We start from the raw sequence: 17,478 nt of genomic DNA on the forward strand, positions 1-17,478 counted from the left end.
CGATAATAGCTTCGTGCCCAACTCACATGTGTGCTTCCCTTTCTTTAAAACACATGCTTAGCCAAATGAGAGAGTTGGTGCTTTTACGCTTTTTACACAGAAAGACATTCTGGTTTTAAGCCTGTTATCTGTCCGCCTGCTTAGAATCTGAAACCCCTGCAGGAGAGATTCATTCATCACTGGATTCAAACACTTCAGCCTGGTGTAGTGAGTCATGTCCTGACCCGTCCTCTTCCCGGACCAGAGAGAGGGAGAGCAGAATAAATACGCTGTCAGCCGAGGCGCTGACTTACAGCAGGATCAGAGCAGGAAGACAACTCTCCGTTAGTCTTTGTTACTTCAGACTGTCCATCTGACATGATGAGAAACCCCAGTTTTCTCATTTACATATCCCCAAACCAGGCTAACGGATTACATGGGAAAAGGATGAAGTAATCAGGATGTAGAAAAAGGTAACTTTATTCCCTTACATAAAAACCCGTTCTCAGATTACTGTTATAATTATAAAAGAGGGTAATAAATAAAGTTTGGATACAAAAAGTTCAGGTGAGGAAAAAAAAAGGTGAATTTAGTTTGAAGTCACTCTTAAAACAAACACTTCTTCAATCTTTGTTCATTTGCACTCTGTTCACAACAAGAAAGATGTGAGGCGGACGCAGTGGGTTGTGCGTTGGTGTTTGGATCAGGGGGTCACAGGTTCAAACCCCACTGCAGTCAGCATGTCGTTGTGTCCCTGAGACACTTCACCCCAAATTGCTCCTGTGGGGATTGTCCACAGTATTGAGTATGTAAGTCACTTTGGATAAAAGCGTCTAACAAGTAACATGTAATGTAATGTGATGTAATGTGATGTAATGTGATAATGATAAGACTTTAAACATATCTCATCGCTTCTTCAAATGTGATAACAACATATTTAAAGCATTTCAACCGTACGACAACTACTCAAAGTCCTGAAGTGTTTTTTGTTCACTTCAATAAACCAATGAACAAGTTGCTGTCTGATATATTTATGATCCGTTTGTCCACCCGGAGGGGATTGTATGCTCTCCCCAAAGTGACTCTATATGCCCTGTTTTGAACATTTCCCACAACACATTATTTATGTCGTGAGAAGAACCAGAGCAGCATCTGCCTCTTGATGTTCTCTTCAGCCCCGGGCTCCAAGCTGAGCAACACAGCCAAATACTAATTGTATATACGTATATATATATATGTATGTGTGTGTGCAAGCGTTTGATATTCATTACACTGCATATATCCTGTTTCTGTCAGCCCTAAAATGGCTTTTTCAAGTAAACACAGTGTTCCCATCTGTAGGCCAACATGGTGCCTTTATGTTTCACATTTAGTGGTACTTGAAGCAAAGTATCAGATAAATAATGCTGCAAGCCTCAATAAATATAATATGTGCATAACATGTAAAGTCTTTCAAGTAGCAATATTTTTTTTTTCTAGGGGAGAAAGTGCACATTCCAGACAACGATCTTACCCTAAAAGAAATAAGATAAAAAAGTGCTTGTTTTAAGTGCATAAAAAAGCACCAAAAAGAGCCACAGTTGAAGGAAAAAAGGAGACAGAAGGATGAGAGCAGCAGCTGTGTGTGGGAGGATCAGAGGGGGGTGAGGAGGAGGAGGGGGAGGAGGAGGGGGAGGGAGGCTTTGATGGACAAAGAAGACTGAAATGTTTGTAATATACTGTTTCTTGTATCGACCACTTCTCTAGTAGATATAGTATTGTCCTGGAAATGTGGCTGCACACGCTTTAGTTGTACAGCTGTGTGTGTGTGTGTGTGTGTGTGTGTGTGTGTGTGTGTGTGTGTGTGTGTGTGTGTGTGTGTGTGTGTGTGTGTGTGTGTGTGTGTGTGTGTGTGTGTGTGTGTGTGTGTGTGTGTGTGTGTGTGTGTGTGTGTGTGTGTGTGTGTGTGTGTGTGTGTGTGTGTGTGTGTGTGTGTGTGAAAAGAGCGAAATCTGCCTGCCTGACAGTTTTGTACAGCCATATGGGATTTTATGCATAAATACGTTTGGACAATTGAAGCCTTGTGTGCAAGTGTGTGTGAGAGCCTAACAATGCAGCCAGCAAAACACACACACACACGCACACGCACACACACACACACACACACACACACACACACACACACGCACCGTGCCTCAAACAATAACCAAGCATGCCGAATTTCACTTATAAATTAGGACAGTTAATACACACACCTTCCACTACATGAGTGCACTATTGAACTATAATTCAAAAGACAAGAACTATGACAATTATTTAACTAATTAAGAACAACGTTAATGAAGGTCATTTTTTAACGGTTATCTCTATCTCTTACCGTAGCTACTGCAGCTACTTCCCATGATACTGTTTGAAGTATGATGAAGCCATTTACAATCACATTTGACTATACCATGAAATAGAAGATTGACATTCAAAATAATATTATTTTTCTTGTTTTGGTAAAGAATGACTCTCGTTTGGCCATAACTCAAGACATATAATAATTACAACAATGTCACACAAATATTTAATCAGATACAAATATAAATTGGGGATATTTTCGACGGGACTGATATAATCTGTAACCTCACTAGGTGGCGGAGGCATACTGTGAAATTCTAGTTATTTTATCAAACAAATAATTCCAAAGTCAAACATGAACTCTTCAAGTGAATCAGTTTCAATCCGGAGAGGACACAACTTAACTCTCTTTAACTTAAAAGAGTTTAACCTCCTTATTTGATTGTTTAGGGAATAAAAAAAACACGAATTGAGGGACATGTTTCTTGAACTTTCGAACACCAAAGATACATTTTTGCTGAAGGTTGAACTGAAATATCCTTCTATGCCTGTTTCCCCTGAGGCTGCCTCCATCTTTTTCACTTAGTGGTCCCCAGCACAGGTGGTCAGTCACCCTCTGAGTTTCCCTCTGGTTGGCTGGGCTGATGTTGGGCACAGCTGTGGAGGGACGTGGGTCGGGCGCCTAGTGAAGCACGAGGATGTGGAGAGACACCAGAGTGTGATGGACTGTGTGTAACCACAGTGAGGATGTTTGGTTGGATGGATTTGAACAAAGTCAGCTGACCACAGTACCTAACTTGAAGTTGGTGTAATATCTACTTTTAAAGTGGATCAGTGGTATATGAAAGGGTTAGTTTGAAACAATACTGCCAAGAGTCTGCAAGATGTACAGGGTTGTTCTTCTAAAAATATAAGTTGGATAAACAGATACAAATTGGAGGTTAAAGATGAGGTTACAGTGACTTTGGACCGTCAAAATCTAGTCAATTCAACATTTATGGAAATCACGACAATGGGAATTACTGGCAAAACATGATTCCTTCGACGGAGCCATTAAAAAAACATGTGTCATGACTTCAAGGTGACTTTTTATCTCATCATTGTATTATTGGTGTTTGTGCCCAATTTAAAGAGGACATGTTGCGCTAATTTTAGGTTCGTAAATGTAATGTTATGCTTCTACTTTGACGTGTTTACATCTAATCCTCTTTAATGGTTTCAAGCTATTTTTTGTCCTGCAGATATATGCCCTTTATCTAAATGTCAATGTGCTACCAACAAAGAATCACCGTGCAGCTTTTCTACACTATAATACACTTAAATGTCTAATTTCATATACAGTATGTCTCATTGTCAACTTCTATGCATACCACACCACAATAGGGCAATTTAGAAATTGAAAATGTTCCCAGAAAGACACATTCCCCCCCCCCCGCCTGCCATCGCATCGCCTGCAGATAACACACAGTTTTGAGGAAAAGCGAGGCGAGTGATCCACGGTTTTGACCTTGAGGAGGGTGGAAGCAATTTAACCCCATCAGATGGTGTGAGCCGAGAGGCAGTTGTTCTAAATTTGGAGAGCAGAGGGCCGTAGTCTTCTCTACGACCGTGTGTCAGACGAGCCTAAAGGGACACGCTCTAATTCTATCAGTTTCTCACAGAGAGAGGCCACCCTGTCCCTGCAGGGCCACCAGGAAACAACAGGAGGATTAAACAGGTGTTGGAACTCAATCATTAACTTCTACAACATCCAACCAGTTCATAAAGAAGCGATAATAACCTGAATGAATCACAGTCAACTTTCAGTTTGTGTGTACAGACAGAGAGATCGAAATACCGCTTCCCACAATCCTGAATACAAAAATTACAAATATATGTATACAAAAATATATATACCTGTACATACACAATCAACAGACACATGAATGTTATTTTAGTTTTAGTTCAGGCTCTGGTTTCAGACAGAGGGTGAAAAACATAAAAGGGCCCCTTTAACCCTCCTGTTGTCTTCGGGTCAAATCTGACCGATTTACTACTTTCATCAATCCTAACTTTTTTGTTTTACATTCGATTGCATTAAGGCTTTATGATATCCTTCACAGTAGACATTTGAACATATACAATTGCTGATCACCACTTTCATTGGATTTTGGATGATTTAGTCAACTTTGTAACACCCATGGTGTTCCCGGACAAAAAGAAAAGGAATTAGTAACCCTCCGGATCAGATAAAACACTCACACACACACACACACACACACACACACACACACACACACACACACACACACACACACATTAGATGTGTTTCCCCCCCTTATGTGTCCAATCCCCCCATGTGAATCACACCTGGCTGCCACACACCAACACACACACACACACACACACACACACACACACACACACACACACACACACACACACACACACACACACACACACACACACACACACACACAGAACAATTTGACACATTTCCCGCTCGTATGTGCCCATCCCCCCACATGGATCACACCTGGCACACGCAATACATGTTCAGTGTCTGTTCTTTGTATATTTACTGCAGTTGTTCATGTATACCAGTAGTCTGATACAATATGTACAGTTTGAAAGGGTGTTAAATGACATTTGGTGATGATTAATGGTTTTTGTGTTAATGTAATAGCAGTTAAAACAGGACCGGTCTAATTTGACCGCGAACACCAAAGTAAGAGGGCAAACGAAGACAATAGGAGGGTTAAGCTATCAGCAACAGCAACAGAAACAAAACAATGTGACAGTTCTGCAAATGGACTAAAAACAGGAATTAAAGGCCGTATTTTCTTTCAAAATAGGGTCAGCAAGGGGCAAAATGAAGGTATTGTCTTTGGTTTCAATAAATGCTGTTGAATAATCTGTGCATGATGTTGACATTTAGCAGCTCCTCTTACAAAAGGTCCTCGTCGTCACACTCGGTAAACTGATCAGAACAACAGATAAGCAATTGACCAATCGGTGGTACTCTCCTGTGAAAAGTACTAATTATTATGAGGAGGAATTACAAAAGGAGCCGGCCTCACGGTACTCAGATAAATGTTAGAGGTGACACATGAAGGGCAGAGAGAGGAGAGTGCTTGGTTGGATCCGGGTGAGGCTAAAAAAAAACATTCATTCAGTCATTGTCATCTCTCATTGACTTCCCATTTCTTATACTCGACTGACTGCGTTTTTCGGGCAGCAATTTTCATCACATTACGCCTAATAGTTTGGAAAATATTATGTTTGACACTGGAGGATACCAGATTGGAGGTAAAAGGCTAATTGCCCTCCTCTGATTGTGCCGCATTACCGCTTCAGCTGAAGGACATTCGATCTTTCAGACAGGCTCTGGTGTCGCCTTTTGAATGCAAAGTGAGGCAGAATTTGAAATATATAAACTCATGAGTACATAGATTTATTGCAACAGTCGGGCAACGTGATATTAGAAATAGTAATAATATACTTGCACCTTGATGCTGGATGACATGATTTCTGGGAATACATTTACATGTAGTTGAATGCGTCACATACATTAAAGAAACTACAGATATATGATATCTCACACGGCACTGAGGCTGTTTTTGAAGTCTCGCCCGATGGATCTAACACACCTCAGTTCAAGGGGAAATTATTTTTCAAACAGCGATGTGTGTCAAGATTGTTTGAAACTATATATATGCTTTCCAGAGAGGAGAGAAAGGGGAAGGTAGCAGCAGGTACAGCAGATCTGGGGATTTAAAGAGACAGCAGGATCCCACCCGTGTGAGTTTTGCATTGTAAACATAGACAGTGACTCACATGAGGTTTGATAAGTAATGACGAGCAAGGTTACAATTAGCAGTGGTGGAAAGTAACTAAGTACATTAACACAAGTGGTGACTCAGAGGTGGAAGAAGTACTCCTATTGTCCTTAAAAGTAGTAGCAATACAGTCGAATTACACGGAAATTATCAGCTTATTATTTATCAAAGACGTTTATTTTTCAATCGAAGTGTTTTTTGGCCCAATGACCTACTTGGGGCTTGGAGACGGCTCTTTACAGAACACAATTTAACTAACTTCAAGTATATATATTGATAAGTGATGAAGAGCATGGTTACATTTAGCAGTGGTGCAAGTACATTTACTCAAGTGGTGACTCAGAGGTGGAAGAAGTACTCAGAAATAAAGCAACTTTCTAAAACTCACCACAGTTTAAAGCCCATTCTAACGGCCCGTCCACACGGCAGCGTGCGTTGCTTCAACGGAGACGCTTCCCATTCACTTTAAATGTATCTTCCCCCGCTGACTGCACTTATGTACAACTTCAAAGTACCTGTATACCTGAGTTTTTTCTTTCTATGCCACTTTATACTTCAACTCCATTCATTTCAAGGGGTACCTTTTACTATGTTTTGTGATTTTGGGCTATATAAATAAAATGTGATTGATTAGTTTTGACCGACTTACTTACCTACATTAGATTCAAGGCTTTATTGTCATACGCACAGTAACTACAGTGTACATATGGCAATGAAAAACTTAAGTCCCAGCCTTCTCCAACAATGCAACATAATATATATAAAACCAATAAAATAGTGCAAGAAATAACCTGATACCTTCTACGTTTTCTACTTGTATCAATGCAGTACTTTAACTTGAAATTATTTACAGTGTAGAATTACTTACTAAAGAATCCAAATGTTTTTTTCCATCACTGGCACTTAGTTAGACGTATATAAATATATATATGTTTGTGACTGAGACCTTCAACTCCATTCAATTCAAAGGGCTATTTTGGGCTACATAAATACAATTTGATTGATTCGATTTGACCTACTCCTAATAAGTATATGTATCTGATACCTTCTACTTGTTTTACTTCTCAATGCAGTACTTTTTCTTATAATTGAGTATGTTTAGAATCTCTAAATGTACTTAAAGGTCCCATCATATGCTTTTCTGGCATTCTCATCTGTTTGTCATTACTGGTGTCATTTTCTGGTTGCTAACAAACGCCATTGTAACACTTGATCACTGATGTTCCGCTGTAACGGTGGTTGACTCATCAGAACAGAGTGGGCGAGCTGACCAATCAGAGCACAGTGGGCTCATAGGGGGGGGGGCAGGAGCTCCAACAAGGCGTGTAGGACAGAGTGTACATACTATACAGAGATGCTGTATGAGAAAACCAATGTGAGTTTGGAACATTGAACAATGTACATCTATTCTAGTAGACCTCAACAATGGAATTATGATCAGTAGAAATGGCCATGTCATGGGACCTTAAACTAAAGAATTCAAATGTACTCTTCCATCCCTGGCACTTAGTTTGATGTATATAAATATGTATATGTTCCGTGACTGAGACCTAAAGTCCCCCTACTCATGCAGAGTATGGGATCTCAAGTGGGGCTTGAGCAACCCCCCCCCACACACACACACACACACTCAAAAGCTGTTTGGAGACGTGCTTTATCCATTTAGCCACACAGGACTGACTTAGCTCTGCCAACTTAGATCAGAGGCTGTGTGTGTGTGTGTGTGTGTGTGTGTGTGTGTGTGTGTGTGTGTGTGTGTGTGTGTGTGTGTGTGTGTGTGTGTGTGTGTGTGTGTGTGTGTGTGTGTGTGTGTGTGTGTGTGTGTGTGTGTGTGTGTGTGTGTGTGTGTGTGTGTGTGTGTGTGTGTGTGTGTGTGTGTGTGTGTGTGTGTGTGTGTGTGTGTGTGTGTGTGTGTGTGTGCGTGTGCGTGCTGTGGTTTCAAACAGCAGCCGGCGGACAGTCCCACAGTCCCAGCTGACAGGAGGACTGCATCACACGCCATTGAACGTGCAGTCGGGGATAAAGACGGGTGGGAATTGGAGGGGAATGAGGCAGAGGATGGGAGAGGGGCGCAATGCAGGAGTGGAGACAGAGGAGAGAAGGAGAGACAGAGGAGAGAAGGAGAGACAGAAGAAAGAGAGACAGAGGAAGGAAAGAGAGACAGAGGAGGAAAGGAAAGCTTGTTTTTGCACACCGTGACAGAACAGAAAGCCTTCTTAGAAAGGCGTCTGCCAATGGGAGCAGACAGTGACTGTTGTTGAGTCACTTAAAGAAAAGCTGTTTGGTGTGTAGGATTTGCGCAGAGGGAAAAACAAAGCTTTCCCCTCAGAGCACTCTCACATCTGAGACACTTTCTACCCTACACCTGCTCAGCTTCTGTGGTACAGAGGCTCAGTTCATTGAAATCGCAATATGGACAAGAGGAAAATATAGATTGCAAGAAGCACAGTATTTCTTTAAAGAGGAGACATATTGCTCTCTGGGCGAGTGTGTGGGAGAGAAAGTCCCTCTGGGGGGATCACAGGGATTTGAGGCTTTACAGACCATTTAGATCAGGGGTGTCAAACTCAAATACACAGTGAGCCAAAATAAAAAAATGGGTACTAGTCGAGGGCCGGACTGGTTCAATGTTTATTGCAAAACTTATTGAAATGAACTTATTGCACATATTAAACCTGGAACTAACAAAGCTTAAATGATTGCATATAAAAACAACATTAAACATTAAATACTCAGTTGCATTCATTTCTTATGGCTCTATCTGCAGCTTTTCCAGAGTCATTTCTTATGAGTACATTTTTCCACAGACCAACAACAGCTTCAAAAAAACTATTTCCCTCAAAGAACAAACCAAACATGCCCTGTTGTCTCAAGAAAGAAAGTGCAGAAGGAGACATTGAAACTCAGTGTGCTGCTCTGTGATGCTAGTTCAAGCCAGATACTTGGCATCTCATCTTGGGTGCAAGGTCATCAATGTTTGGGGTCAGGCTCTGAGCTGAGGAGACCCTCAGGATTGAGTGAAGGTGTGCGTGCAATATACCGGCGGGCCAGATCTAATAGTAATTAGAAATTATCCTGCGGGCCGAAATTAAATCCACCACAGGCCGGATTTGGCCCCCGGGCCTTGAGTTTGACACATGTGGCTTAGATGCACAAAAACCTATATGACACACTACAGGAAAGAGAAACTCCCAAAAGCATAATGAGGCCTCTTTGAATATGTGTTAAAAGTCAAATTTGAATGAAGTATTGTTCAGCTTCAGAGATGTCTTGGTATAAAAATCGTATTCTACAGACTTAACAAAAACACATTTGTTCGATACAGAACCTCTTAAGAAAGTTACACCCTTCAAGGTTCAAGGTTCAAGGCTTTTATTAGTCATACGTACATAGCTACAGTGTAGTTATGGCGATGAAAATCTCAGGTCACAGGCTCCTCCAACAGTGCAACACAATAAAACAGACAAACAGAAAAGAATAGTGCAAGTAAATACAAAAAAGAAAATAGTGAAATAGTGCAATACAAGTGATTGGAATATGATATATTAGATAACCCTGATCATGTACTATATTTTTCAATGATAATGAGAATAATAATGCAACAATGAATCACATCACAATTACAATATTAGTTGGAAAAATCGGAATTAATAATTGTTTGACTGAAGTATAATCTCCCTCTCTTTTTGTCTCCCTCAGATCTGCTTTGTGAATCTGGACCCTCAGAAAACAGACTATCGCGATGACAAAAGCATCAAGGTGAGCATAATCTTCATCCCTTTTTTTTCCCGCCCACTTTTCATCTCCCAGGAAATCTGTATTTCACATTATAATCATCGGCTCAGTTGCCATGGAGTCAAGATCATTACCCAGAATTAGAGGGCTGATTGGTTTGGATGATGTGCAGCGTTTGCAGCTGGCGGTTGGCAGCATGGCTGAAGACTTCTGACAGAAATCATTTTATAATTATGTGTTGGAAGCACACAGCATGCATTATGTTCAGTTTTGAAAAAGCTTTTTTTTTTTTAATCATCTCTCACTGTCAATGTGCTCCGGCAGAAACTGGCATCGGTGTCTCCAGACCTGCCAAAGATGGTGGAACTGCTGACTGTCCACCAGCCCAAAGAAAACGAGATCCTACTTCTGGGTGGGCTGGAGGCCTCAGAAACCTGCCAAACACTCCCCCTCTCCCCCTCTAAGGTGAGTCTTTGAGTCCTTACAAGTATATCCAGCCTTTAAATAGCTGGAAGGTGGTGCAAAGCAGAAAGTGCAAGCTCTTGCTTTGTCCTGCAATTGTGTGACGCAGTGGATTGTGTGTTGGTGTTCGGATCAGGGGGTCACAGGTTCAAACCCCACTGCAGTCAGAATGTCGTTGTGTCCCTGGGCAAGACACTTCACCCCAAATTGCTCCTGTGGGGATTATCCACAGTATTGAGTATGTAAGTCGCTTTGGATAAAAGCGTCTAACAAGTGACATGTAATGTAATGTAATGTAATGTGTGTGATTAGGTTTCATCCTTTGCTGCCAGGAAGAAATCCACTGGAGCCACTTAATTCATTTAATCCAGTTATTCTAACCCATTCACTCCAATACAAACATCTCACCCTCTGTAGCATATCAAGAGTGGTCTACTTTTTATGAAAAACATGTACAATTTCACACTACTTTGAGGATTTAAACAAGTATAGAAAAACAAACTATAGCAGCTAAATAATATCCCTTTCTGTTTTTATCTGTATTAATCCCTAAATCCAATATTCCCTTGCAACCACTGAACATTTCACAGACTTTTTATCCACCAAATAAATCATTGTATAAAAACACTGTTAGAATCAATACACAGCCTGAGGAGACAATTAAACTTGCATGAGCATATCTAATGAATTAGTAGTATGCGGAAGAAATGAACAAAAACAGACATTAAAGCTTCATGAACTCACTGAGTAAGCAGGTCTAAGATGTTTATTATACTATATCTCATATTGTGTGACTGTATGTGTTGTCTAATGTGTGCTTTCATCATTGGATTGTATCTCTCTGCGCATGTATTAACATGAATGTGGCTATTCCTGGTGTTTCATTTAATTACATTTTGATCATTTTTAAACATTTTGAAGCCATATGAGGTAAGGTGAGAGTGTCCGGCAAACATTTTCCAAAAGCACACACGTAGATGCTGTTTGGTTCCACTTGAAAACAAGAAACTAAATCATTCCAAAATCCAAATATCAGCTTTGTGAACCGGTATTCAAATGTCAAAAGTAAGGTGTCAAAAATATGATGTCAAAAATAAAGTCAAACATTTGTCAAATAATAACCCAAATGATGCGTCCCGATACCATTCATTGACAAAAGGTTGCCCATTATCAAAACATTATAACATTCTGTAAATCAGGGGTGTCAAACTCAATTTCATCACGGGCCACATCAGCATGAAGGTTGCGCTCAAAGGGCCGGTTGTAACTTTAAGACTATATAAAAATACATATATCAATATTTAATATATATAAAATAATGTGTTATATTACATTATTGCCTCTGCATTGGATTATTATCAGATAGGGTAATAACTTCATAATTATCTACGTCTGAAAGCAGAAGTCCATGGAAAATAATTGCAAGTCTCTTCAATGAGAATGTCAATTTTGAAATAAAAGTAACATTTAAAAAAAAAAAATCAAATTCTGAGAAAAAAGTCAAATTTGAGATGCATTGTGGGACATGTAGTTTATGGGCAACGTGTTTCTGTAAAGTAGCATGTAACCGTATAATAAACATATTATATTCTTTGCAAGCTCTTGTGGGGCCACATAAAATGAAGTCTCGGGCCGGATTTGGCCCCCGGGCCTTGAGTTTGACACCCCTGCTGTAAATACTAGATTGCATTAGTATCTTAACAGTTCTAAAAATATACTGTAACTCAAAATGTATCTGTTGGATATAATGGCTCTATTCTACATGATCAAGCATCAGATGTATTCTATGCATTACATTAATGCACACAATGTACAACAATATCTGTTTTTTATTATTACTGCCGATTTTTATTCCATATTTTATTCCTTTTTATTCCATTCCATTTCCATGTAAATACTGTTATATTTTACTATATTTTTGTTTTATTTTAAATATTTTTCTAGTTCTCTATCTGTGTTTTACATTTTTGTTAATTTTAGTTGTTCTTTTATGTATGCACCACGACATCAAGTCAAATTCCTCGTACGTGTCAACCTACCTGGTAATAAACCTGTTTCTGATTCTGATTCTGATTCCTGTTCCCCTCAGGCCGGCCAGCAGCAGCACAGAGGTACCGGTGTGTGTCTGGTTCAGTGTTCAGGACAGAGACGCTCCACCCAACAGAAGAACATCGTCTACGAGATCAACAAGTTCCTGATCGGTCTGCAGTGGGGGAAGGAGCGCCAGCTGCAGCAGGGCCGAGCAGCCGGGCAGCGGCTCGACGACGACACCAACCGCTCCATCTCCTCCATCGAGGAGGACTTCCTGACGGCCTCCGAACACCTCGGAGACGACAGCGAGGATGATGGCGTCAGAAACGGTGAGCCTCCTTCCCTCCACCATAGAGTTTTTGTTTTCAGCCGTGTAGGAGCCACATGTAAGGTCTCTGTGTGTTTGTATCACTTAGTATTGGTGGTGGGCGTTCACTGAATCTCGGGGGCAGAGTTCATAGTTGTTATACCTGACTGCTCTCACCTACTCACTTGGGTTTTTGCATGGACAGAGAGAGGGGGTGAGCCGGGGAGTGATATATTCTGTTGATCGCAATTTCACTTCCATCACACTCACAATCGCACTAACCGTAATTGGTACTGGGTTACATTGTATTTCTTTGCTGTTTTTGTGAGGACTAAGGAAGAGAAATAGAGCTACATTTGACTTTTCTACGAATTCTGAGATTTACTGTAAGTAGGATTTCTGAGAAAACATCTGAATTCGGAGAAAAATAGATGGATAAGTTTATCCTGACAGTAAGGTACATTTTTTTTTAACTTAGAGTGCAAACATCATTATCTACATCTATGTGAAGAGTGGTTAAATATCTCATAACACATTTTTAGCAACTGTTGAAGTAATGGCTGTTCTCCTACACTACCTTTCTTAGATAGATAATACAAATATGTCAACAACTCTGACAATGTTTATCTAACTAAAACTATTACACACTAAATAAGTGTGTATATTCTAAACATTATTTTAGACTTTTAAAATTGCAGTTGTATAGAAAGCACTGACAGATTTCCCTATTGACTAAGAATGTATGATATGAGAGAAAGTTATGTATTCAAATGTTGTTATGTTGTTGGTGAATTAAATAAAAGGAAATGAAAGACAAAACCCAACTCCAATATTCAGGGAAAGGTAAAACAAGGTTAGGCTTTAGTGCTGTGACACTTTGCAAACTGATGGAGCTGCTCCTTAATCAGTGAAGACATGTTTCATTCCCTGTCCTCCTCTGTTTTTCTCCGTCTCCTCACAGAAACAGAGAGTGGTGACCTGGCAGAGAGCTCGGCTGAGTCTTCACACAAACACTGTGTTAGGCTGTCATGTCAGAGAGCCCAGCTGGCCCACCATCAGAACAGGGAGGAAGCAGAGGGGAAAAGGGGAGGGCAGCATCGGCGAGCCAGCTTCCACACTAAGGAATCAGCTGGTCACTACGCCACCAATCTGGCTGAGTCGGTACTGCAAGACGCCTTCATACGCCTCTCTCAGGATGAAACCTCCTTTGTCTCAGAGGCGGCCGTCTGCGTGTCCCTCTCTAGTCGTCCTCCCAACGCCACTGGTCCCTCAAAGACCAAAGGGCCTTCCCAACAGCGCACCTGCTCCTTTGAACTCCCCAAGATTGTTATAGTTCAAAGCCCGGACAGTTCTGAAGGGGCTGCCGAGTGGGCTGAGACCCATGTGTCTCATGTGCCTCACCAGGATATCCCCGCCAACGCCAGTGAGTTGCCAGAGAAAGGGAAACAGGCTCACATCCCCCACCACAATGGAGGCCATCCATCCAAACATGTGGAGATGGCTTTGGCCTGTGCTGCCAGTGTCATTGGCACCATTACCAACCCGCAGCTGACCGAACAGCTGGCCATGGAATCGGCTGAGGAGGAAGACCCAGAGGAGGATCTGAATGAACCAGAGGAGGGATCTGACTACTCCTTCTCCTCAGCCATGTGTGGCATGGCTCAGGTAGCTGGTGCTGTAGCAGCTGTGGAGCTAACAGAGGAGTCAGCGGAGTGCGGCGATTCTGACGCAGAGTCTGCCGAAGTCTACACAGCGTCTCGTGGTTTGATGTCTGCGGCCGAAGCCTCTGCGGCCGTCACGCTGCACTGCAGTGTGGCAGAGGGCACCAGCGTGGAGGCGTTTCGGGCAAACATTGCTGAGGTCCTACACAGGGAAGCAGCTGAGGTACTGACTCAACCGCAAGGCTACAAGAGTGTCGCCCATCTGCTGGAGGCCACGCATAACAAGATAGTAGATGGCATTACGTGTCCAAAACAATCCTACATGGATGAAAGAGAGGTGGATGACTTAATAAATGAAGTGGCAGACAGCTTGTTCAAGCATGCTTTTGAGAAAGCAAAAAATAAAAAAGAACTGGAGGGTACCGGAAAAGATGCACCAGGCCTTCAGGTTTTCCTGCAGGACAGCATTAACAACCTGCTGTTCGATATCCTTTGTTTGACACAGAAGAAAATCAGTCACGTCTCTAGATTTGACCAAGGGCCATTTGACACACAAGAGGGTGATACGTGTGCTAGGGAGCCTCCTAACATTAAGGAGAGTAAGGACCCATTAAGTCAATTACAGTGCTTAGTTGGCCATAGCCAGTCCACTAATAGTGAGAGCCACTGCAGCGCACCACACTGCACAGATAAGCTTCCCATGTTTCCTGGGCTGAAGGAGAAGTATCTGCTTGAAGAAAATGATCAAATGTCATCTTCCCCCACAGCTCACAGCAAAGACCAGCATCAGTCCTCATGCAGACATAGTCAGTCTAGATCTTTCTCTGACCCCCAGCAGGGCAGTGGTCCTATCAGAGAACCTTTTAGTGAAATCCAGGTTCACAGCACAGAGAGGAGAGGACGTCTAGTGACAAGCAACGACAGCAGGCAGTCCTCTCTCACCCCTCAGTCCTCCCTCACACCCCAGTCCTCCCTCAACTCCTGCAGTTCTCTGCTATCTTGGAGAATGGATTCAGAGACTAGGACACCCATTAATTGCTATGCAGATGATTTGTCTGCCACAGTGGTGTCGATGGCCACAGAACTGGCAGCCATCTGCCTGGAAAACAACACTGGGAAACAACCGTGGTTCTGTGCCCTCAAAGGGTCGTGTCCCGATGGGCCAGATGCGTACTTTATCCCTGCTTGCCGCACAGTGCTCAGGAGGAAAGAGGCACAGAACAGCAATGCTGCCTCCAAGAAACACCGGGCTCCACGCCTCAGTGAGATCAAGAGGAAAACAGAGGAGCAACCAGAGCTGATGGAGCGCCTGGTGAACCGGGTGGTGGATGAATCAGTGAACCTGGATGAACCACAGGACCCTTTTGCCCTCTTTGCTTCCGAAGTCACGGCCAGGATCATGAACTGCCCTGAGCTCAATGTGATTGATACCTCCAAAACGGGCCTGCCACGCAGCAGGTTGCAGTGTGAGAGGTGGAGCCGTGGGAAGGCTTCAAGTTATGAGAGTATTCCAGAAGAAGACTCAGACCGCTCAGGCACATCCAACACCCTGGGCCTCGGCAATCGCTTAGGTCAGAACTTGAGCCGTGGTAGCTCGATCTCTAAACAGTCCAGCTGTGAGAGCATCACGGATGAGTTCTCACGGTTCATGGTCAACCAGATGGAGACTGAGGGCAGAGGCTTTGACCTTCTGCTGGACTACTACGCAGGGAAAAATGCCACCAGCATTCTGACGGCAGCTGTTCAACAGGCCGCCTCAAAGAAAAACGGACACCTTAATGTCAGGGCCTCATCCTGCCTGTCCAAACAGTCCAGCACAGAGAGCATCACAGAGGAGTTCTACAGGTTTATGCTTCGGGACATGGACAAGGAAAACAGAGAGTATGGCATCGCCAAGACCAAGGAGTGGAGCAACAGCCTGTTCCCCCCTTCTCCTAGAACTCCTTTCTGCATACGACAGTCCTCCGTCCCAGATCGGCGCTCCTCGGACTCGCGACTGACCGTCAACTCGCCCATTAAGGCAAACTCTTTTGACGGATTCGCCCGCAACGTGCATGGAGACACGCTGAATATCTTCCCCACCATCTCATTGTCAGCCACAGGACTGTGTAAGTCCGACTCCTGCCTCTATCAGAGGGGAGGGACGGACCAGATCACTGACATGCTGATTCATGAGACGTGGTCGAGCTCCATCGAGTCCTTGATGAGAAAGAACAAGATCATTGCTGATCCCGAGGACAGTATTGATCTGGGGGCAGCAGCGGACTCTCAGCCCCATGTGCAGCAGTTCGCCAATCGCATGGCAGCTGACATTGTAGATATTGGCAAGTCTGCCATGGGGGGCCAACAAGATGCAGCTGGGGGTTCATCTGGGTCTATCTCACAGCCGCACATGCCTGTTGGAGAAAGAAGGAGGGGGTTCAAACAATCTCATCTGAGTTTTAGTCGGAGTAGGTCCAGCCAGGAGCAGACGGGTACCGGAGTAGGGTCCGGTGACAGCAGTGCAGCCCGTATGAGGGGCCCCCGAGATGTTCCTCTGATCCACATCGAGGGAGATCAGAGGGATGAAGGGACTCTTTCAAACCCAGAAAGGACTGGAAGAGGACCTCAGCATACGGCCCCAGAAGCATCGGTCACCAAACGTACAGAGAGAGCTCCAGCCAACAGCAGCAGGTAGGCCACTGCTAACTTTTTTTTGTGACAATCCCCTTGAAGCAGAACATTTTTTTTAGCCCAGCAACAGAAAATTCCTACATGTTGATGTGAAAAAATTATCTTAAGGAGTAATGATAACTAAGAAAATAATCGGTAAAGATTGTCCAAGAAAATTAGCAATTAGCAAATGCAATCCTACAACTGTCACGGCTATTTTAAGAGTTCTAGTACACAGGCATCTATTTGCTGTAAAAAGTGATTTATTTGAGTAGTGTGTGAGCTTTGACAAACCTTTGGCTGGGCCTTGTCTCCCACTGTCAGGGTGATGTACTGTGTTTGCAGAAAGCTTTTAGTGGCTTCATCTTGTATCCACCGTTGGGCTGATCGACTCACCTTGATCGGTTCTAGCTGCTCTAACACTTGACTAACTCACTAAAACCACTCAGCAGATATTTGGATTACATTGACACAACTAAAATAGCAAAGCATGTGGGTGTGACATTAGATT

At 42.8% G+C, this 17,478-nt stretch overlaps 1 protein-coding gene across 2 annotated transcripts in view; it reads left to right on the forward strand.

The window, feature by feature from the left end:
• Positions 1-17,478, forward strand: part of sphkap (SPHK1 interactor, AKAP domain containing) — a 162,690-nt gene that overhangs the window by 138,669 nt on the left and 6,543 nt on the right. For both annotated transcript variants that reach the window (XM_034114430.1, XM_034114431.1), the window contains 4 exons: positions 9,819-9,878; positions 10,179-10,319; positions 12,406-12,676; positions 13,616-16,988. In XM_034114430.1, coding sequence (XP_033970321.1) covers positions 9,819-9,878; positions 10,179-10,319; positions 12,406-12,676; positions 13,616-16,988 — 3,845 coding nt within the window. The remainder of the gene's footprint in view (positions 1-9,818; positions 9,879-10,178; positions 10,320-12,405; positions 12,677-13,615; positions 16,989-17,478) is intronic.

Source organism: Trematomus bernacchii, unplaced genomic scaffold (assembly GCF_902827165.1).
Source record: "Trematomus bernacchii unplaced genomic scaffold, fTreBer1.1, whole genome shotgun sequence".
Classification (NCBI taxonomy): domain Eukaryota; kingdom Metazoa; phylum Chordata; class Actinopteri; order Perciformes; family Nototheniidae; genus Trematomus; species Trematomus bernacchii.